Here is a 23,353-nt window from a genome sequence, read left to right as displayed (position 1 = left end):
ATGACTGTCTGCTTAAGGAAATATACATAGACCTGACTCATGGCAAATATAAGTAAAATACATATATTTAAAACTTTATATTAATACATAAAGCGCCAAACTATAGCTGAGAGTGTCTTAAATAAGAAAAATTTACTTACCGAAAGACACCCATCCACATATAGCAGATAGCCAAACCAGTACTGTACTAGTTTTAGCAGAGGTAATGGTATATTAGAGTATATTGTCGATCTGAAAAAGGAGGTAGGAGATGAATCCCTACGACCGATAACAGAGAACCTTTGAAAAGATTTCCCATGAGGAAAACCATAAAATCAATAGGCAATAATCCCTTCACATCCCTCTGACAAACACTGTACTCTGAGAGGAATTGGGCTTCAAAATGCTTAGAAGCGCTTATCATAGATGAAATCAAAGAAATCAAGCACAAACTTACTTCACCACCTCCATAGGAGGCAAGTTTGTAAAACTGAATTGTGGGTGTGGTGAGGGGTGTATTTATAGGCATTTTGAGGTTTGGGAAACTTTGCCCCTCCTGGTAGGATTGTTTATCCCATACGTCACTAGCTCATGGACTCTTGCCAATTACATGAAAGAAAACTGGTATATTACATGTGAGTTCTGTTGGGTTCTATCTAAATGACTTCTGGATAAACCGATTGTTCTGTTACATTGTTGAAGCTCTATTTGTGGGTTGATTTCTACCTGACAGACTGGAAGTGACATGTCTCATAATCCAGATCTGCCACAAGATGAAACGCTGTTGAATTACTCACATAGTTCTAACAGTGGTTTAACTTCCTTGCAAACTGCTTGACTCTTTGTTGACAATACTGTCTTGATGGATGCATGTGTCTTTAAAGATTGTCCTTGCAAGAGTTAATCGCCCTTACTTCCAAAATGTCTGAAAGCAGAATCAATTATTTTGAACTATATGCTTCTAGTAACTTTAGTCAATTACATTTTTTCCCAGACAATGTGTTGGAATCTTTTTTCATATGGATCCAAGGGATATTTAAACACAAGGCATCTCTTTTTGAGAGGTGTTAATAACTATAATACAGAAATATGCCTTGTTCCCCATGCTTTGTACAATCATCACTCTAGTACTTTATCTGAATCATGAAAGAAAAAATGTTGGATTTCATGTGCATTACGGTAACCTACTTTCACATTCCCATACTTTAGTGAATATTACTTTCTGCAGGGAGGCCATTATATCTATCTGTTATTCTTGCTACTGTTTAGGCTGGTAGCATGTTAGTATGTCAGAAATTACAACTGTAAATAAAGACCTCTAGTTATGGCATGCCTCTCCAGCAAATTGATGTGACATAACAGTATCAAATACAAGAGGTAGATCCCATGAAAGAAAAACATAATATTGACTGGAAAGTTGGAAAAGCGGACACTTGGACCTTGAAGGCATTGGATGCTTGTATTATGCAGATATGTAATATTCTTTTAATTCAATATAGTCAACTTTACAGAGTTAGTATTATGCAGAGGAGGGGGTTTCTGTGCTTTAGTACTATGCCAATCACCCTTTAGGCTATTTTGAGAGAATACATACACTATCCACTAACATGATCCAAAAGATAATTGTAAACCAAGAAAGTGAGCAGAGAGGGACCTCTTATACCTCAAGAACAGGCACATTTCTGTTCATACAAGTTGATCAGAGCAATCTAATTTGGAATTTGGCGGCGCTATACAAATAAATGATAATAATAATAATAATCTAATTTGATGAAAATGCTATCATTATGGACAATCAAATTACACAATGACCAATGCCGAATGCCCATGAGTCCAGCTATGAGGACAGAACCAAGAGAGATTTAGAAAAATCAAACAATGGAACGAGGAGGTATTTATCATGAGGTGACTATGATACTGATTTTGTCCGGCCCAGAGATTAGGTGTGTTTGTTGTGACAATTCTTTTAAATGCATCGTCAGCAAATTTAACAGCTGTCACACTGTATGTCAACGCATTCTCTAGCAATGCCATCAAAGACATTACGTGTTATGCATAAGCACATTAAAGTGTCACAAAGCAATTCTGGTGCTGAAGATGTTAAAGTTAGCGTTAAAGAGGTGCTAGTATTAGCAGATAAGTAGTCAGAGAGGAATTAGAGGCAGAGAGTCAGGTAGAGAGAAGAAAAGTCCAGCAGGCAGACAAAATTATGACGCTTACGCCAGACAGCTCAGTCTGAAGAGCTGACGCTTTCTTCCTCAGGTCCTCATTCTGACTCTCTTTAGCGCTCAGCTCCTCTCTCAGTTGCTCTACCTGTCATGACATCAGTTGTGATATAAAAACTGTACAGATATTCCAAACCACTATACACAGGAACACAGTTCATAACGTTATAAACATATATATTTATTTACAAAATACATAAAGCATTGCAGTCTTCTGTTAGGAGGATATGCAACCACCATCATCATCATAAGAAATTTGTAATTTGCTTATGGCAGGTATGAAAATATGCTGTACAGTAAGAATGCTTTCAAAAACAGGAATGTTAATAGTTATTTTTTTTTATCAATTAACAAAATGCAAAGTGATTGAACAGAAGAAAGATCTAAATAAAAACAGAATTTATGCTTACCTGATAAATTACTTTCTCCAACGGTGTGTCCGGTCCACAGCGTCATCCTTACATGTGGGAATATCTCTTCCCCAACAGGAAATGGCAAAGAGTCCCAGCAAAGCTGGCCATATAGTCCCTCCTAGGCTCCGCCCACCCCAGTCATTCGACCGACGGACAGGAGGAAAAATATAGGAGAAACCATATGGTACCCTGGTGACTGTAGTTAGAAAAATAATTCATCAGACCTGATTAAAAAAAACCAGGGCGGGCCGTGGACCGGACACACCGTTGGAGAAAGTAATTTATCAGGTAAGCATAAATTCTGTTTTCTCCAACATTGGTGTGTCCGGTCCACGGCGTCATCCTTACTTGTGGGAACCAATACCAAAGCTTTAGGACACGGATGAAGGGAGGGAGCAAATCAGGTTACCTAAACGGAAGGCACCACGGCTTGCAAAACCTTTCTCCCAAAAATAGCCTCCAAAGAAGCAAAAGTATCAAATTTGTCAAATTTGGCAAAAGTGTGCAGTGAAGACCAAGTCGCTGCCTTACATATCTGGTCAACAGAAGCCTCGTTCTTGAAGGCCCATGTGGAAGCCACAGCCCTAGTGGAGTGAGCTGTGATTCTGTCAGGAGGCTGCCGTCCGGCAGTCTTATAAGCCAATCGGATGATGCTTTTAAGCCAAAAGGAAAGAGAGGTAGAAGTTGCTTTTTGACCTCTCCTTTTACCAGAATAGACGACAAACAGAAAAGATGTTTGTCTGAACTCTTTTGTAGCTTCTAAGTAGAATTTTAGAGCACGGACTACATCTAAATTGTGTAGCAAACGTTCCTTCTTTGAAACTGGTTTCGGACACAAAGAAGGTACAACTATCTCCTGGTTAATATTCTTGTTGGAAACAACCTTAGGAAGAAAACCAGGCTTAGTACGCAAAACAACCTTATCTGAATGGAACACCAGATAGGGCGGAGTACACTGCAGAGCAGATAACTCTGAAACTCTTCTAGCAGAAGAAATAGCAACCAAAAACAAAACTTTCCAAGATAATAACTTAATATCTATGGAATGTAGAGGTTCAAACGGAACCCCTTGAAGAACTGAAAGAACTAGATTTAGACTCCAGGGAGGAGTCAAAGGTCTGTAAACAGGCTTGATCCTAACCAGAGCCTGAACAAATGCTTGAACATCTGGCACAGCTGCCAGTCGTTTGTGTAGTAAGACAGATAAAGCAGAAATCTGTCCCTTTAGAGAACTCGCAGATAATCCTTTATCCAAACCTTCTTGCAGAAAGGAAAGAATCTTAGGAATTTTTATCTTATTCCATGGGAATCCCTTGGATTCACACCAACATATATATCTTTTCCATATTTTATGGTAAATCTTTCTAGTTACCGGTTTTCTGGCCTGAACCAGAGTATCTATCACAGAATCTGAAAACTCACGCTTTGATAGAATCAAGCGTTCAATCTCCAAGCCGTCAGCTGGAGGGAGACCAGATTTGGATGTTCGAATGGACCCTGAACAAAAAGGTCCTGTCTCAAAGGTAGCTTCCATGGTGGAACCGATGACATATTCACCAGGTCTGCATACCAAGTCCTGCGTGGCCACGCAGGAGCTATCAAGATCACCGAGGCCCTCTCCTGTTTGATCCTGGCTACCAGCCTGGGAATGAGAGGAAACGGTGGAAACACATAAGCTAGGTTGAAGGTCCAAGGTGCTACTAGTGCATCCAATAGAGTCGCCTTGGGACCCCTGGATCTGGACCCGTAGCAAGGAACCTTGAAGTTCTGACGAGACGCCATCAGATCCATGTCTGGAATGCCCCATAATTGAGTCAACTGGGCAAAGATCTCCGGGTGGAGTTCCCACTCCCCCGGATGGAATGTCTGACGACTCAGATAATCCGCTTCCCAGTTTTCCACACCTGGGATGTGGATCGCAGATAGATGGCAGGAGTGATCCTCCGCCCATTGTATTATTTTGGTCACTTCTTTCATCGCTAGGGAACTCCTTGTTCCCCCCTGATGATTGATATACGCAACAGTCGTCATGTTGTCTGATTGGAATCTTATGAATCTGGCCTTTGCAAGCTGAGGCCAAGCCCTGAGAGCATTGAATATCACTCTTAGTTCCAGAATGTTTATCGGGAGAAGAGACTCTTCCCGAGACCATAGTCCCTGAGCTTTCAGGGATTTCCAGACCGCGCCCCAGCCCACTAGACTGGCGTCGGTCGTGACAATGACCCACTCTGGTCTGCGGAAGCTCATTCCCTGGGATAGATGGTCCAGGGTCAGCCACCAACGGAGTGAATCTCTGGTCTTCTGATCTACTTGAATCACTGGAGACAAGTCTGTATAGTCCCCATTCCACTGTTTGAGCATGCACAGTTGTATTGGTCTTAGGTGAATTCGTGCAAAAGGAACAATGTCCATTGCTGCAACCATCAACCCTACTACTTCCATGCACTGAGCTATGGAAGGACGTGGAACAGAGTGAAGAACTTGACAAGTGCTTAGAAGTTTTGACTTTCTGACATCTGTCAGAAAAATCCTCATTTCTAAGGAATCTATTATTGTTCCCAAGAAGGGAACTCTTGTTGACAGAGACAGAGAACTTTTTTCTATGTTCACCTTCCATCCGTGAGATCTGAGAAAGGCCAGAACGATGTCTGTATGAGCCTTTGCTCTTGAAAGGGACGACGCTTGTATTAGAATGTCGTCCAAGTACGGTACTACTGCAATGCCCCTTGGTCTTAGAACCGCTAGAAGGGACCCGAGTACCTTTGTGAAAATCCTTGGAGCAGTGGCTAACCCGAATGGGAGGGCCACAAACTGGTAATGTTTGTCCAGAAAGGCGAACCTTAGGAACTGATGATGTTCTTTGTGGATAGGAATATGTAGGTACGCATCCTTTAGATCCACGGTAGTCATAAATTGACCTTCCTGGATAGTGGGTAGAATCGTTCGAATGGTTTCCTTTTTGAACGATGGTACCCTGAGAAATTTGTTTAGGATCTTTAAATACAGAATTAGTCTGAAGGTTCCCTCTTTTTTGGGAACTACGAACAGATTTGAGTAAAATCCCATTCCTTGTTCCGTCATTGGAACCGGGTGTATCACTCCCATCTTTAACAGGTCTTCTACACAATGTAAGAACGCCTGTCTCTTTATTTGGTTTAAGGATAAGTGGAATTAGTTTTTCTAGAAAAATAAAACAAAAAATGGAATTAGTTTTTCTAGAAAAATAAACAAAAAATGGAATTAGTTTTTCTAGAAAAATACACGAATTTAAATTTAATTCCCAGAGGCTTGAAATTTAAGAAAGCCTGCACATTTACTTTAAATTTAACACACCAAAAAGAATGGGATTTGGCACTAAAAGAAACTTCACACAAATTGATTGAGATTATAAAAAAATCACGTAATGAAACTTTAGAAGAGATTAACACAAAAATCACAATTTTAAAAAACCATCTAGAAAATAAAAAAGAACATCCTAACTTTAAAGAAAGACAAAATATTTTAGTAAATAAATTGTTAGAACTAAAACATGGCTTATTAGACACCAAATGGAAAAAATTAGAAAGGGATAGGAATGACTTAATAGAACAAACTAAAGAATTGAAAGACAAGATCGAAAATGCAAATAAAGGTACATCACATTCAGATGATTGGAATAAACACGATTATAACAATCAACAACACTCCAGAGGTCATACATCACTGAACACACCTAAAGATAGAACTTTTAACACATATGGGAATAGAAATATATACAATGGTAAGCCAGAGAACTCTTATGATATACAATATCCTGAATATTATCAGTCCAATACCAATTGGAGGGATCGTTCCAATTATGGATATAAAGCTCCTTTTCAACAATATCACAGTAACTATAAACATCAAAATAGAACATATCAAGAACATTCTGATTACTGCAACAGAATGCCCCAGAATTATAGAAACACATATAGAAATGATTATAGGCCACACTACTATGACAATAGGAATCGTAATAACTCCAACTATTGGCAAAATCCAATACAACCAAGAAATCAATATTATGACCCAAATAACGAATACTATGACAATAGGAGAAATAGATCGAGGAAGGATAGTTGGCATCTAGATACCAACAATAGATTTTCAGCTTTAGATAATGAATGTGAAATTGGAACAATTAATAACGGAAAAGATTTTTTAGGACACAGCCCTCCGAGGGAGGGCACCTCAAAGAGTCTTACAGCTCTAGAGAAGAGAGAGAGAACATACACCCCATTAAACATAAAAAAAAGACAACTAGAGGACAAAGAGGAGGAAAGAATAGAAGGAGAGGCAAAGAGAGTGAGATATTATTTTTATTTTCTTAAGGGAGACGTCCCTTTTTCTTAACATTGTTATATGAACTGTATTTATAATTGTGAAGTAAAGTTATTAATTTGCACTTTGTTGTTTTTAATACTTTTGACTAAGTGTGGTGGGATCTTAGCTTTAGCGCCCTCTTATTCTTTCTAATTTGTTTTACTTGTAACAATCCAGGGGGGATTGTCTTAGAGTGGCCGAGGTCTACTTTAGCTATTAGCGCTATATATTTGTACTCACCTTAAGGATAAGTGAGACATGTGGAACCTTCCCCTTGGGGGTAGTTCCCTGAATTCCAGAAGATAACCCTGAGAAACTATTTCTAGTGCCCATGGATCCTGAACATCTCTTGCCCAAGCCTGAGCAAAGAGAGAGAGTCTGCCCCCCACTAGATCCGGTCCCGGATCGGGGGCTACTCCTTCATGCTGTTTTGTTAGCAGCAGCAGGCTTCTTGGCCTGCTTACCCTTGTTCCAGCCTTGCATAGGTTTCCAGGCTGGTTTGGGCTGTGAGGCATTACCCTCTTGCTTAGAGGATGCAGAATTAGAGGCCGGTCCGTTCCTTAAATTGCGAAAGGAACGAAAATTAGACTTATTCTTGGCCTTGAAAAGCCTATCTTGTGGAAGGGCGTAGCCCTTTCCCCCAGTGATGTCTGAGATAATCTCTTTCAATTCTGGCCCAAAGAGAGTTTTACCTTTGAAAGGGATGTTAAGCAATTTTGTCTTGGATGATACATCCGCTGACCAAGACTTTAGCCAAAGCGCTCTGCGCGCCACAATTGCAAACCCTGAATTTTTCGCCGCTAAACTAGCTAATTGCAAAGCGGCATCTAAAATAAAAGAGTTAGCCAACTTAAGTGCGTGAACTCTGTCCATAACCTCCTCATATGGAGTCTCTCTACTGAGCGACTTTTCTAGTTCCTCGAACCAGAACCACGCTGCTGTAGTGACAGGAACTATGCATGAAATGGGTTGTAGACGGTAACCTTGCTGTACAAAAATCTTTTTAAGCAAACCTTCCAATTTTTTATCCATAGGATCTTTGAAAGCACAACTATCCTCGATAGGAATAGTAGTTCGCTTGTTTAGAGTAAAAACTGCCCCCTCGACTTTAGGAACTGTCTGCCATAAGTCCTTTCTGGGGTCGACCATAGGAAATAATTTCTTAAATATAGGGGGGGGGACAAAAGGTATGCCGGGCTTCTCCCACTCCTTATTCACTATGTCCGCCACCCGCTTGGGTATAGGAAAAGGGTCGGGTGCACCGGAACCTCTAGAAACTTGTCCATCTTGCATAATTTCTCTGGAATGACCAAGTTGTCACGATCATCCAGAGTAGATAATACCTCCTTAAGCAGTGCGCGGAGATGTTCTAATTTAAATTTAAATGTCACAACGTCAGGTTCAGCTTGTTGAGAAATTTTTCCTGAATCTGAAATTTCCCCATCTGACAAAACCTCCCTCATGGCCCCTTCAGATTGGTGTGAGGGTATGACAGAACAATTATCATCAGCGCCCTCCTGCTCTTCAGTGTTTAAAACAGAGCAATCGCGCTTTCTCTGATATGCAGGCATTTTGGATAAAATATTTGCTATGGAGTTATCCATTACAGCCGTCAATTGTTGCATGGTAATAAGCATTGGCGCGCTAGATGCACTAGGGGCCTCCTGCGTGGGCAAAACTGATGTAGACACAGTAGGAGATGATGTAGTATCATGTCTACTCCCCTCATCTGAGGAATCATCTTGGGCAATTTCATTATCTGTGGCAGTACTGTCCTTACTTTGTTTGGACGCTATGGCACAATTATCACACAATTTTGAATGGGGAGACACATTGGCTTTCATACATATAGAACATAGCTTATCCGAAGGCACAGACATGTTAAACAGGCTTAAACTTGTCAATAAAGCACAAAAACCGTTTTAAAACAAAACCGTTACTGTCTCTTTAAATTTTAAACAGAGCACACTTTATTACTGAATATGTGAAAAAGTATGAAGGAATTGTTCACCACAGTGTCTTAAAGCATTAACAGTATTGCATACCAATTTTCAGAGCTTTAACCCTTAAAATAACGGAACCGGAGCCGTTTACAAATTTAACCCCTATACAGTCCCAGCTACAGCCTTTGCTGTGACTTAACCAAGCCCAGAGGGGAATACAATACCAAATGACGCCTTCTAGAAACTTTTCCAACCACTTTCAGGTCCTCACACATGCATCTGCATGTCTTGCTCTCAAAAACAACTGCGCAGTAAAGGCGCGAAAATGAGGCTCAGCCTACAACTGGGAAGGCCCTCCCTGACTGGAAAAGGTGTCTAACATAGTGCCTGACGTTAAAAAACATTCCCCAAGTTTATAAGTGTGAATTATCAGCATAAACATGTATAAAATGTCCAAATAAAGTAATCAATTTAGCCCATAAAAGTGTCTACCAGTTTTATAGCCCATATTAAGCCCTTTATTCTGTTTGAAACTAAGAAAATGGCTTACCGGTCCCCATGAGGGGAAATGACAGCCTTCCAGCATTACACAGTCTTGTTAGAAATATGGCTAGTCATACCTTAAGCAGAAAAGTCTGCTAACTGTTTCCCCCAACTGAAGTTACTTCATCTCAACAGTCCTATGTGGAAACAGCAATCGATTTTAGTTACTGTCTGCTAAAATCATCTTCCTCTCACAAACAGAAATCTTCATCCTTTTCTGTTTCAGAGTAAATAGTACATACCAGCACTATTTTAAAATAACAAACTCTTGATAGTAGAATAAAAAAACTACATTTAAACACCACATACTCTTAACCATCTCCGTGGAGATGTTGCCTGTGCAACGGCAAAGAGAATGACTGGGGTGGGCGGAGCCTAGGAGGGACTATATGGCCAGCTTTGCTGGGACTCTTTGCCATTTCCTGTTGGGGAAGAGATATTCCCACAAGTAAGGATGACGCCGTGGACCGGACACACCAATGTTGGAGAAATCAATATTTGGTGTAACCACCTTTGCCTTCAAAACATCATCAATTCCTCTAGGTAAACTTGCGCACAGTTATTTAAGGAAGACGGCAGGTAGGTTATGTCAAACATCTTTATGTTAATGTAGGCAGCTTCAGTGGCTTCTGCCTCTTCATGTAATAACAGACAGACTTGATGATGTTGAGATCAGGACTCTGTGTGGGCCATGTCATCAGTTCCAGGGCTACTACTTTACACTGAAGATAGTTCTTAATGACTTTAGCTATATGTTTGGGGTCATGCTGCAGAATAAATGGAGCCAAATCAGATGACTCCCTGATGGTATTGCATGATGGATAAGTATCTGCCTGTACTTCTCAGCATTGAGCAGACCATTGATTTCTTCTGTTCACTCACTGCATTTTGTTGATTGATAAAAGTAAACTATTAGCATTTCTATTTTTGAAAGCATTCTTACTTTAGAGAATTTTTCCCACCCGCCTAAAGCTTTTGCACAATACTGTATATTATTCTTGTACACTATTGTGTCTCTGTAGCAGGGTAAAGTTACTTCAATAGAAGGTGTTTGTCACTGTTCTGCAGGACTCTAGAAGGGGAGGTAGGTAAGGAGGACTCACATGTAAGTTACAGTGTATAGAGTAGGGTAAGTAACAAGACAGTATTAGTATGACGTGATTAATGTCCTATATAGATCTACATTTCATTGGTTTGTGCAGGACCTAACTTCCAGTGCACATGAGGAATTAGGACTGTGAGGATCTAGAATGGAAAAAATTGTAGGAGTGTTCTCTACAATAACGAACTGTTGGTCTTTCAACGCACAATGCTGGATATTTGGTTTCAACCCACTTGGAGAGGATTTAACAAAGCAACAAAAACCTTGATTTCTCCCCTTATCACAACTGACAGGTCTACAACAAATTTGCATAAATAAACAAAAGTTCCAAGTGCAGCCACTCAGTGAAGATTTATCACCAAGTAAAACATACTGTATTGTCAAACTAGACTAGGACGCCAAAAAAAAACTGTGTTACATTGCTACTACAACCCACAGAACTGTCTTTCACATAAGAAGCAACAACAATAATCGATAAAGCTTAGAAAACTTGTAAAACGTTGCTTAACACAGTAACTCTAAACACATTCTCATTTCCACACAGGTATCTACTGATTAAAGGAAATTAGAGAAAGGAAACTTGTTCTAAACAATGTAGGTCAGATGAAGTCAGAATTTTCAGTTGAGCAAGACAAAAACAATATATATAATTTTCAAAAGCTTTCCACAAATATATAGCTAAACCACATCTAATAGCTGACTGCTTTGAACAAGCTAAGTGATTCAATCAATTGAATATAAAGGTTAAATGTGCTTTTGGTCCTTTTGTCGACTTTTGGGGCCATTTACATGACCGATAAGTTATGCTGGTTGGTCTTAATGATCCCCTTAAAATATATCTTGCTGAAAATAAAGTATCATTAAAATGTGGTAGGCCCTGCACCTTTAAAGGGACACTCAAGTCAAAATTAAACTTTCATTATTCAGATAGAGCATGCAACTTTAAACAACTTTCCAATTTACTTCCATATCAAAATGTGCACAGTCTTTTTATATTTACATTTTTTCGAGTCACCAGCCCCTATTGAGCATGTGCAAGAATTCACAGAATAAGTGTGTATGCATTTGTGTTCGGCTGATGGCTGTCACATGGTACGTGTATGCATTTGTGTTCGGCTGATGGCTGTCACATGGTACGTGTATGCATTTGTGTTCGGCTGATGGCTGTCACATGGTACAACGGGAGTGGAAATAGACATAACTTTTAAAATTGTCAGAAAAAAAAAAATCTACTACTCATTTGAAGTTTAGACTAAGTGCTATTGCATTGTCTTGTCATCTTGCATTTGTTGATTATGCAAATCTACTGTGTTGACTGGTCCTTTAATTATTTCTGTAAAACGCTAGAAAAAAAATAAAATATCACTATTCAACAGCCGAAAAATCAAATATGAAAGATTGTCTGGTAGAATCAACGCTGGGTTAGATGATCATGGTCCATAATGTAACCAATATTCAAGTCTAACAAAAATGTTGAGTAAATAAGCGACCCGTGCTCTACAAATGTATACATTCTCATATAGTATAACCACAGCAGGTCCCCTTAAATACTTAGGAGCCTCTCAGGACTGATGATCTAAAGCTCTCTGCTCTGGTGAGATTATCTGAGGGGTCTCATAAGTACTGTGTGGTCCCTTAAAGAAAGTCTGTGAAAATACCTGTAATTTTGAACTTTTTATAAGAGACATAAAATTGAGTTATGAAATTTTTTTGATTATACATAATTAAACATTTTGGGCTAGATTACGAGTGGTGCACTCAATTGCATGCAAGCAAAAAGGGGTTTATCACAGCCATTTCCTAGCGTTGGGTTTTTCGCTTGTATTACAAATTGACAGTAAACACAATTGCTTGAGCACAATTGAAGTTAACTCACATCAGTTTAGAGCGACCTCTAAGCTCTGTTTAACTGTTTTGCAAAACAAAATATTGCACAAAAAAAGTTATAAGGGCTCAAACACAAGAGGCCTCAGGTGTAAGGAAAAAAAAGCAGGCAAAGGGCTTTAACATAGAGATGCATACATATACATGTCTAAATATGTGTGTGTGTATGTATGTGTGTATATATATATATATGTGTGTGTGTGTGTGTGTGTGTACAGATGTATTAATGTATTTATATGTGTATATATGTATTTACAGACATATATACACGTATAAATACATAATTAGACACACACACATATAAATGTATTAGGGCTGCACGATTAATCGCGGATGCGGTTTTAAACCACGATTAATCGCCACAGTTTTAAAACCGCGAAAGGTCACAATTTAAAAAAAAAAAAAAAAAAAAAGATCTTCAGATCGTAATGAAAACGGAGGCGGAGAGGGAGGATGAGAGGAGGACAAGTGTGCGGCCGTGGGTGGACCTGAGAATGCCCGCGAAATGGCCATTTTGGAATAGATTAAGGGCTCCATGTACTAAGAGGCGGGCGGACAGCTTCTTAACTCGCAAAGCTGTCCGCCCGCCTCCGCTACACACGGGCAGCGGATCTATTGATCCGCTTGCCCGTATGTATCATTACACACTCAGCGGAGTGTGTAATGCCCGCCCCTTCAGTCGCGCGACCAATCACGCGACTGAAGGGGCTGTCAATCACCGAGAGCGAGCGAGCTCTCGGTGATTCTGCTTCGCCACCTAAGAGGTGGCGTAGGGTGTAGGAAGCAGCGGTCTAATGACCGCTGCTTCTTACATTGCGGGAAGCAGGCTCGCATATGCGAACCTGCCCCGCAAAGGCTCCGGAGCAGCTTTCGCTGCTTCGTACATGGAGCCCTAAATTGGGATGTCATCTGGAAGTGTTGTGGCGGTGGTCAATCGGTGGTGTGGCGGTCGGACAGCTCAAAGTTGTGAGCAATAAAGTGAATATTGTATAAAAAAACTTTAAAGTGCCTTACTGATTTTTTTTGTATTTATCTTTTTAACTTCTGTGACGCTTAACATTGAGTTTAATTAAATAATACAATATATTTTATTTATAAATGTTCATTAAGGGTTGCTTGTAGGATGTATTGTGTAAAATATAATATATTCAACATAATGTTACCAAAATATATATAAATAATATCTACTAAGTACTGCTCTATCTCCATCATCTATGTAGTAGATAGATTATAGAGGATGAATGATATATAGAGTTACTTACTAGATACATAGATGATAAATGTAATATCATATTTATTATTTATATTGATTTAATATATAATTTAGTTGAGTCAAGTGTAGATTCCCAGAAGATAGATCATCAAACATCAGTAGTAGTACACAGTGGTGCAGTGCACAACAAGTTTTTTTTATATGTTTCCTCTAATTATGTGTTCATTTTTATGCTCCAAGAGTGTATTGGACATTAAGAAACATGTACAGTAAGATTCTATAGTGTTAAATGAACGTTTCTACTATGGAACCACAGCACAGGTAGCTAATTTTATTTGAACTATTTTGTGGTTTGTATTTTTATGCTCTAAGAGTGTATTAGACATTGGGAAATATGTACAGTAAGATTCTGTAGTGTTAAATAAAGCTTTATTGAAAAATTAAGGTGTTATAGTAATTTTTAATAAAATTGTGATTAAATTCCCCCCTCCCCAGCCCTAATATATAGATAGATAGAGCGATAAAGAGCGCACTTGCACTTAACTGACAACCACCAGGGTGCAGGCAAAAACTTGAGATAAAGGCAAAAAGGCTTGCACTCACTGGATTTATGAAAAACCGTGCTTTTATTTGCACATCAAAAAAATCAGTGACGTTTCGGGGATCAATCACCCCTTCATCAGGTCTGATGTGCAAATAAAAGCACGTTTTTTTATAAATCCAGTGAGTGCAAGCCTTTTTGCCTTATATATATATATATATATATATATATATATATATATATATATATATATATATATATATACACATACATACATTGGAGCTCTTTGTAAATATTTCACATTCCAATGTTCTGCACATAGGGGGAATATGTTCTAAGTATTTATAAAAAAATATTCCTAGATATATCTGTATACAGCAGATATATAGAAATATGTATTTATGAATAAATAACAAAATGTATGCTTTCCTGATAAATTATTTTCTTTCTTGTAAGTGAGAGTCCACAAAATCTATTCTGACATATGGGAATTACATCACCCGGCCACCAGGAGGCGGCAAAGATACCCCAACCAGAACATTTAATTATCCCTCCTACTTCCCCTTCTCTCCCAGTAGTTTGTATCTGAAGATAGGGAGAGCAAGAGAGACAACAGGGGTGAAGTGCTGCAGAAAAGAGGGCGGGATCATGGTTCACTACCAAGAAAGAAAAAAATGTATCAGGTAAGCATACATTTTGTTTTCTTTCTAATGCTAGTAACAGTCCACAAAATCCATTCTGACATATGGGAATCAATACCCAAGATGTGGAGTCCACAAAAGAGAAGGGAGGGATGAACAAGCAAGGCAGTTACCTAGTTGTTAGTTAACCCTGTCTGAAGAATTTTCCTACCAAAAGAAGCCTCCCCCGAGGCAAAACATCAAACTGATAGAATCTTGTTAACGTATGGAGCGAAGACCAAGTAGCAGCTTTGCAGATCTGTTCTACCGAAGCCTCATTCTGAAAAGCCCAAGACGTGGAAATCGAACAAGTGGAATGGGCAGTAATACATGATGGAGATTGATGACTTGCCTCCAAGTAAACCAAACAAATAATATTTCTCAACCAAGATTATAAGGAAACAGTGGTAGCCTTCTGGCCCTTGCCAGAGAGGAGAACAAACAAACTACATGATTGCCGAAATTCCTTGGTAGCATGGAGGTAAAACTTTAACGCCCTGACCACATCCGAACTGTGCAAAAATATTTCCTTGGATGATATGGGTTTAGGACACAATGCCACAAAGATGGAACTCCTGATTAATATAGTCTGTCGACACTGCTTTTGGTAGAGATTTGGGACTAGTTCTCAACACAGCTTTATCCTGATGAAAAAAATCAAATAAGGAGGGTCACACTGAAGTGCTGACAATTCAAAAACTCTCTGAGTGGAAAAAATTGGCAACAATAAAAATAAAACCTTCCAAGAAAGTAACTTAATATCAAGAGCATGCATTGATTCAAACAGGGCATGCAGCAGAACTTTAAGAACAAGTTTAAGACTCCAAGGCAGAGCAATCAGTTTAACAATGGGCCTGATTCATCCGCCAACTGTGCCAATTTTTTTATGAAACAACACAGAAAGAGCCGAAATCTGACTATTAATTGAACTAGCCCTTCCTGAAGAAACTAAAGAATATATGGAATTCTTACCTTCTGCCAAGGAAAAGCACATGCAGAACACCAAGATATACCTTCCACATCTTATAATAAATTTGTCTGGTGAGCAGCTTGTGTACCTAAACAAGAGTATTGATTAAAGCCTCAGAGAAACCTCGAAACCTCTCTGAGCCAAGATTCAATTTCCACGCAGTCAGCCTCAGAGAATCTAGATTTTGATAGAAGGACCTTAAGTTAGAAGGCCCTCCCTTTGAAAAAGGCCCCACGGAGGAGCGGCCGACATTCTGACCAGGTCTGCATACCAAGTTCTGCGAAGCCACGCAGGAGCTATTAGAATCCCCGACACTCTCCTGTTTGATCTCCGCCACAACTCGAGGAAGAAGTACTATCGGAGGAAACAGGTAGACCAGAGGATAGGTCCATAGAACTGCTAAGGCATCCACTACCTCTGCTTGAGGATTCCTTGCACGAGATCCATACCCTGAGATCTATTTCTGGAGTACTCCACTGCCGAATCCACTGCTTGAACAATTCCTGTTTGAGAGACCATTCCCCTTACAACTTAGATAGTCTACTTCCCAATTCTGCATTCCCGGGATATGAACTGCTGAAAGAAGACACTGATGACTCTCCACCCAGGAGAGAATGCGAGACACATCTCGCTGATAATTGACATATGCCACTGCTAGTATGACTAAAATCAAATAGCACTGACGGAACTAAACTGAGGACAAGCTAGCAGAGCATTGAAAATGGCTCTCAATTCCAGAATGTTTATGGGTAGGGACACTTCCTGAGGGGACCAAACCCCCTGAACTCTCTGGGAAACCCACACAGTTTCCAAACCCAACAGACTCACATCTGTAGTTATCTCCCATGAAGAATGGAGGAAACTCATTCCCTTGATCTTAGGGTTCGAGAGAACGCCACCAAGAGAGGGAGTCCCTGGTGGCGGAGTCTAGATGCATCACTGGAGACAGATTTGAGTGGTCTCCCTTCCATTGGCTTAGCATGCATAACTGTAAAAGTCGCAAATGAAAGCGAGCACACAGCATTGCATCCAATGCTGCTACCATTTGTACCACTACCTCCATACACTGAGCCACCAACGTGCGTGAGTTTGACTAAAGGTTCTGGCATGCAAATCAGAGTTTGACCTTTCGCTGATCTGTGAGAAAGCTTTTCATAACCATGGAATCTATGCGAGGCATGAGAGAACTCTTTTCTAGGTTTATCTTCCATCCATGAGTCCGAAGATACCAAGCTAAAGCTTGCTAATTGAAAAGATGGAGTGTGAACCAATATATCGTCCAAGTAAGAAGTCACAGCAATGCCCTGCAACCTGACTGTTGCTAGAAGAGCCCCCAAGACTTTCAGAAAAAGAGGGGACTAGAAAAACGTCGGGAGTCCTAGCCTTGGGTTTGAAAATAATGTCTATTTTCTGCACAGGTTTTTCTTCAGCAGGCTTAGACTATTAACTTCCAAAGTCTTAAGCACCTAATTAAGCAAGTACCTGAGGTGTTCCATCTTAAATCAAAAGGTAATATCTTTATCCTCTCTGTCTGAATTCTCTTGAGAAACAAAATCCATGCGGCACAGCACTGAGGTAGTGGGTGGTGCAAGCTGTAGGGGTACCACACAAATCCCCAGTAATATAGCACAGTCCAGAAAAAACAACAGCACTTACCACCTTTATTGGGACATGACTAAGGACTAGAGATCCGAAACGTTGTCTTTTCTTTTCTTTGAAGTCCCAATAAAGATGGAAGCTTTTGTATAAGTGGTGAGTGCTGCTGTTTTTTCTGGACTGTGAGAATCAGAGGATGAAAGTTCCCCCTTCGAACAAGACAAGGAGTCCTCATCATCGTAAAAATGCAAGGTTATGGTAGAAACCCCATCAGAGGGATCATTGGCCTTGGATTCTGGAGAACAATGTTTAGTCTTCCTCCTGCGCTTACTTGTGGGTGGCAAAGCTTCCAATGCCGCTGATACAGCAGATTGCAGCTGTGAAGCAAAATCGGGAGGTTAGAAAGCCAAGGTCTTTTAAACTAACTAAATAAAAGTTATTTTTCATATTTTAACTCTTCACTATTTCTTCTTATATTGTGCGCACAAGCATATTTCTTTGGAGTACACTCACACTCTTGTGGGTTTTTCCTTATTTTGCTAATATTTTTATGCTTACCGCACAACTATTTGTTGTGACCCAAATATATTTTTGGTAACAAGGTCTACAAGTAGATACCAAAAAATAGATACATTTTTTCTATCTTTCATTGTTTTGAAATAAAGCCATGCCACCTTGAGGCACAGGGAGGGGCCGTGCACCGAGCATCACTTTGTGCATCAGTGTTTACGGCTTGCAGAAGTGGGGTGAGAATTAGATGGGCATACTGTAGTATCCAAATTACTAGGGACTGCTATCTGAGGCAGAAGAGGAGGCCCAGGGGAGGACAGAGTTCTGATGTCTAGGGGCCAAAGAATGAGACTGCAGTACAGAGGTAAATATGATTCTTAAAAAGGGGCCAAAGAGATAAATCCAGCGTCAGACAATATAACTTCTGTCTGTAGCAACCTAAGCTCCGGTTAGCGTGTCTCACCCCCTCCTGCCGCTGACCGGTTAGCCGAAGATACTCGCGCTCAGAGATAGAAGTTTTCCACTCCCGTCTGACACCAGAGTCGCACCGGAGCGCGGGAAGACTAAGGCGGAGTGAGCACCAAAAGCACCTTGCCGTGGGGAAGAAAAACTCCTCCCCACGCAAGGCGTTCCAGTAATGGCGCCTGCTATATAACAAAAATTCAGCCAATTAGTGAAGTCACAAGATCAGAGGAATAATCTTCGCTTGCGATGGAAGCACAATGTGTTTGCTATTTCCAAAACTCCCTCACACTTAATAACTGGCTTGAGCATAGAGCTATCACAGACATTGACGCTACACCCCACTCTTAACTAGGAAAAGCACTAGCCATACTATTAGAAAGAGATAAATTATCCCCAAAGCGCTTAATAAAGATAGGGCTTCCCCTGCACATACCAAAAGCTCCTAGCCTGTATGTAGGGAATAATAAACAATTACTTACTTGCTGCAGGTATTGTCACAGCATTCAGGTGCTCTCAAAATGTAACTGGTGGGAATAAGGACACATATAGGAGTACCTCATGGCCAACAGGAGGAAAGCTAGGGAACTTCACTGCAACCCCAGGTCTGCTTAGCCCAACATTCAAACTATGGTGCATTAGGACGACTGCAGAGTACTCCCCTACCCTCTCTTGTAGGAACTATCCATTGAGTGTTTGTGTTTAAGAGAATTTTTGCAGAGCACCACTCCTAGACAAGGCAAAGGACTACTGGGAGGGAAGAGAAAAGTAGGAGGGATAATCAAATGCTCTGGTTGGGGTGTCTTTGCCTCCTCCTGGTGGCCAGGTGATGTAATTCCCATATGTCAGAATGGGTTTCGTCAACTCCCACTACCATTAGAAAGAAAGTACATATTCTTCTATGTGATGAACATTGGAATATGAAATGTGCAATCAGGTTTGCGTGCGAGTAGGGTGTTCCCCCCTCCCCCACTTTTTTGGCTCCATTGACTTCTATGGGGGAAATATGTTATCGCGCACACAATATTGTGAGTTTGTATTTTTACGCGCGCAAAAAGCTTACTTCTAGCACAGTTAACACTAAAGCGAGAGCATTAAATAGCTTGTAATCTGGCCCTTTATGGGGAATTAGATTTTGATCTTAAAAGGAGATTAAAAGCTAAATAAATGCTAGATATAACAATGTATTAAAAGCATTGAATAACCTTAGAATAATATACAAATTATTTTTTTATTTATATTTGTTGTTTAAATATTGAAGGAATAAGCTACAGTCTACTTAAAATAATGGATGACCACATGTTGTAACCTAGATTTAAAGCCCGTTTTCTTATCCTTTATCCTCTGCTTAGTCCAGTTAGGAACAGTTATAAATGAGCTACTAATGTAACAGTTTCATAGCGTTTAATGTCCTTTTAAAGGGACATAAAACCTAAAACATTTCTTTCAGATAGAGCATGCAATTTTAAACAACTTTCCAATTTACTTCTATTATCAAATGCTCTTAGTTTTCTTATCTTTTGTTGAAAAGCAGGTATGTAATCCCCAGAGTGTGTACGTGTCTGCAGCACTATGACAGCAGTTTTGCAACAATATTATACATCAGCAAGAGCACTAGAGGGCAGCACTATTTCCTGCTTCAAGTATGTGCACGCTACCTACCTAGGTATTTCTTCAACAACAACAAAGAATAACATGAGAACAAAGCAAATGTAATAATACAAGTAATTGGAAACTTTTAAAATTGCATTCTCTTTCTGAATAATGAAAGACATTTTTGGGGTTTCATGTCCCTTTAAGTTTTATCATACATGAAATAATTTAAAAGATGCTAATTTCTTTTAGAATATTGTTCCTTCAAATTACACTAAGATGGTATTAAGGCCTAAAAATGTTTTTATCAGGTAAAACCACTGATGTTCTAAGAAGGGAACTTCTAGGTCGTAGAGTTCTATGTACGAAGAGCAGAACACTCATTGTTATTGAGACAGTTTCTCATGTAGTGAACTGGAACGACTAAAGAACCACAAAATCAATAATTGTACAAGTCTGATCCATGAGGGCTCAAATTTCTTATCAGTTTGTGGAAAGATGGAAAAGTTTAGTAGGCGTCCAGATTGGCCGTGGAGTGGAAGGTAAGGCAAGAATAAAAGCATTTGATTAGCCGATTTGATAGTCATTTTCTCAGCCACAGCCATATCAAGGCAATTGAGCAGCATGAATCGTAGTCTACTGTCAGGACAGCATTATATTTCAAACATCTAGATGCAGTCTGAAGCCACCCAACTATCTGACAAATTAATATAAAGTGCAAAATAAGAGTGCAAGATGGAGGATGTTTCAGAGAGCCTACTCCATAGTAACAAATAAGCTATATTATCAGTTTGTTGTTTTTGAAGTTGAGGAATTAAAATGTTATTATAAACAATAAAACTACTAAAATACATCAATTTTACAATTTATTACGGTTCCACAAAAAATGTTTAATTTTGATTGGACCACAAGGTCAAATGCTTTATTATGATACAAGACAAGGCTTTTGTTAATTAGAAAGAGGGAAGAAGGCAAATATCCAGCAGATAGAACTACCATGTGTGGGCATAAATAATGTGAGAGTAGGTAGGGCAAGACCTCAGTGTGATGTAGCAACTTATACCACTTATATACTGTCAAGAACTCCTTAGTGATCTTTTTATATTTTATGTTTATAAAGGAAAATATATATATTTTTTTAATTAATCTAGGGAGTAATCATTCCGAAACAATATCAGATTTCTACATGTTTAAATTCATTGTTTTCACCGCACTAATTCACTAATTGTTTTTGGAAGTATGTAAAAACAATGAACTCACCTTGTTTTTCATAAACTTGGAGTGGCTGCGGTAAACTTCCATCTGCTTCATCTCTTCCTCTCGCTCCTCTGTACTCAATGCCCCATTCGATTTCAGCATCTGGATCTCGTCTTCCATGTCACGTAAGCCTCGTTCCATGGAGGTGATCTTCGAGTCCTGGGAAGAACGGGTAGAGGCTTATTATGAGATTAACCAAATAGTAGGATAGATTAACCACTCTATTAGAAAGAGCCATAAGCAAATCAAAAACTAGAGAAATATAAGATATTCTACCATTAGACTAGAACTTCTTACACCGGTGATAACTAAAAATCACTGCACAGCCCAGGCATCTCTCAGCCAAAACAAGTGGCATGGTATGCCCCATCTTTTAAGGCAGGGGTCAACACATCTCTTTAAAATTTAGGAGCCAGTAATAACAATATTTAGCAGCCACACATACTTTTAGGAGCCAAACAGTGGTATTTTTATATAGATATATGGAGAATAACCTAAAAATATAGGAGCCAGGGGTAAAATTCTAGGAGCAAGTGGCTTCCTGGCTCCTGGGTTTGTTGAGCCCTGTTTTAAGGGAAATTAAAGACTAAATAAATACTAAATAGAATGATGTATTCAAAGCAAAGATTAGCCTGCCAATAATATGAAGATGCATTTTTAAGACTATATTATTTGTTAAAATATAAAAAATAAATGTAAAACAATGGGTAAATATAAAGAAATAAATGTAAAACAATGGACGTCACAAAGCTATATCCTAGGTTTTCTTTTCTGCTGTGACCAATTAGGGATGATTATAAATAGGTCACTAAAATAATGTTAAAAGTGGAAATTCAGATACTTTTCAGAATTAAACTACAGGAAAAGGGAAGCTAATAAATAATAATAGTATATTGCAAAGTTGTTTACTAGATATAATTAAGAAAATGTAGGTCTCACTATGAGAGACGTTAGATCTCTAATTGAGAACATTGAGGGTACATTAGGAGAAAATATCCATCTGAATTGTCTAGGTATTATATCAGGGTTCACAATCAGAAAGTGGATACCTTCAGTTGTTATCTATAGTGAAAATTTAAATTTCTGTGAGGGCAGGTAAACACCAAAAAATGTAGGCAGACAAAAAATTCTATTGGGTTTTTAAGCTTGAGAAAAAGGTTCCAAAAAGGTTTCAATACTGAACTTGATGTGTTAAACTATTGGGAATAACCTGGGTCGATTATTATCTATTTGGTGTTTTTGTTCCAAATACATAGATATAATCTGGAATAAGTCATATTATTTTATGTTTATGTAGTTTATGCAGCTTTGAGAAATCATAACTATAAACATGAGCTCTAGTCTCCAAAGATTGGTATAAATTGGAATAAGTAAAAAAATGTATGCATTTATGTAATAATGTAGTTGTAATCAAAACTGTAATTGTGAATGGAATTATATTTATAATTATTACATGTAAGCTTTTGGTATGGTATTTACGTCAATAAACACAATTAGAGAAATGAATGGTTAAAGGGACAGTCAAGTCCAAAAAACCTTTCATGATTTAAATAGGGCATGTAATTTTAAACAACTTTCCAATTTACTTTTATCACCAATTTTGCTTTGTTCTCTTGGTATTCTTGGTTGAAAGCTAATTCTAGGAGGTTCATTTGCTAATTTCTTAGACCTTGAAGACTGCCTCTAATCTGAATGCATATTGACCACTAGAGGGCATTATATTATTATGTCATATAGATAACATTGAGCTCATGCACGTGAAGTTGCCCTGGAGTGAGTACTGATTGGCTAAAATGCAAGACTGCCAAAAGAACTGAAATAAGGGGCAGTTTGCAGAGGCTTAGATACAAGGTAATCACAGAAGTAAAAAGTGTATTTCTATAACATTGTTGGTTATGCAAAACTGGGTAATGATTAATAAAGGGATTATCTTTCTTTTTAAACAACAAAAAAAACTGGTGTTGACAGTCTCTTTAAATGTTGGTTTTAATTTGCTGTCCAATCACTGATAAGAAGTGTATTTTTAAAGAGTTGTAGTTTGTGATACTACTGAGATCTATGATTATGACTAAATGTGTCAGTTCTGTTGTGTCCTTAC

At 38.9% G+C, this 23,353-nt stretch overlaps 1 protein-coding gene across 4 annotated transcripts in view; it reads right to left on the bottom strand.

Moving 5' to 3' along the window:
* ERC1 (ELKS/RAB6-interacting/CAST family member 1) overlaps positions 1 to 23,353 on the bottom strand; it is an 871,748-nt gene that overhangs the window by 622,714 nt on the left and 225,681 nt on the right. For 2 of the 4 annotated variants that reach the window (XM_053718843.1, XM_053718844.1), the window contains exons 5-6: positions 21,259 to 21,414; positions 2,200 to 2,292 (exon numbers count right to left, since the gene is read on the bottom strand). In XM_053718843.1, the coding sequence (XP_053574818.1) occupies positions 2,200 to 2,292; positions 21,259 to 21,414 (249 nt within the window). The remainder of the gene's footprint in view (positions 1 to 2,199; positions 2,293 to 21,258; positions 21,415 to 23,353) is intronic. The other 2 variants (XM_053718845.1, XM_053718846.1) reach the window with 1 other exon arrangement.

This window comes from Bombina bombina, chromosome 6 (genome assembly GCF_027579735.1).
Source record: "Bombina bombina isolate aBomBom1 chromosome 6, aBomBom1.pri, whole genome shotgun sequence".
In the NCBI taxonomy this organism is placed as follows: domain Eukaryota; kingdom Metazoa; phylum Chordata; class Amphibia; order Anura; family Bombinatoridae; genus Bombina; species Bombina bombina.
Note: the sequence above shows the minus strand (reverse complement) of the source record. Positions and strands in the feature narration are given on the sequence as shown.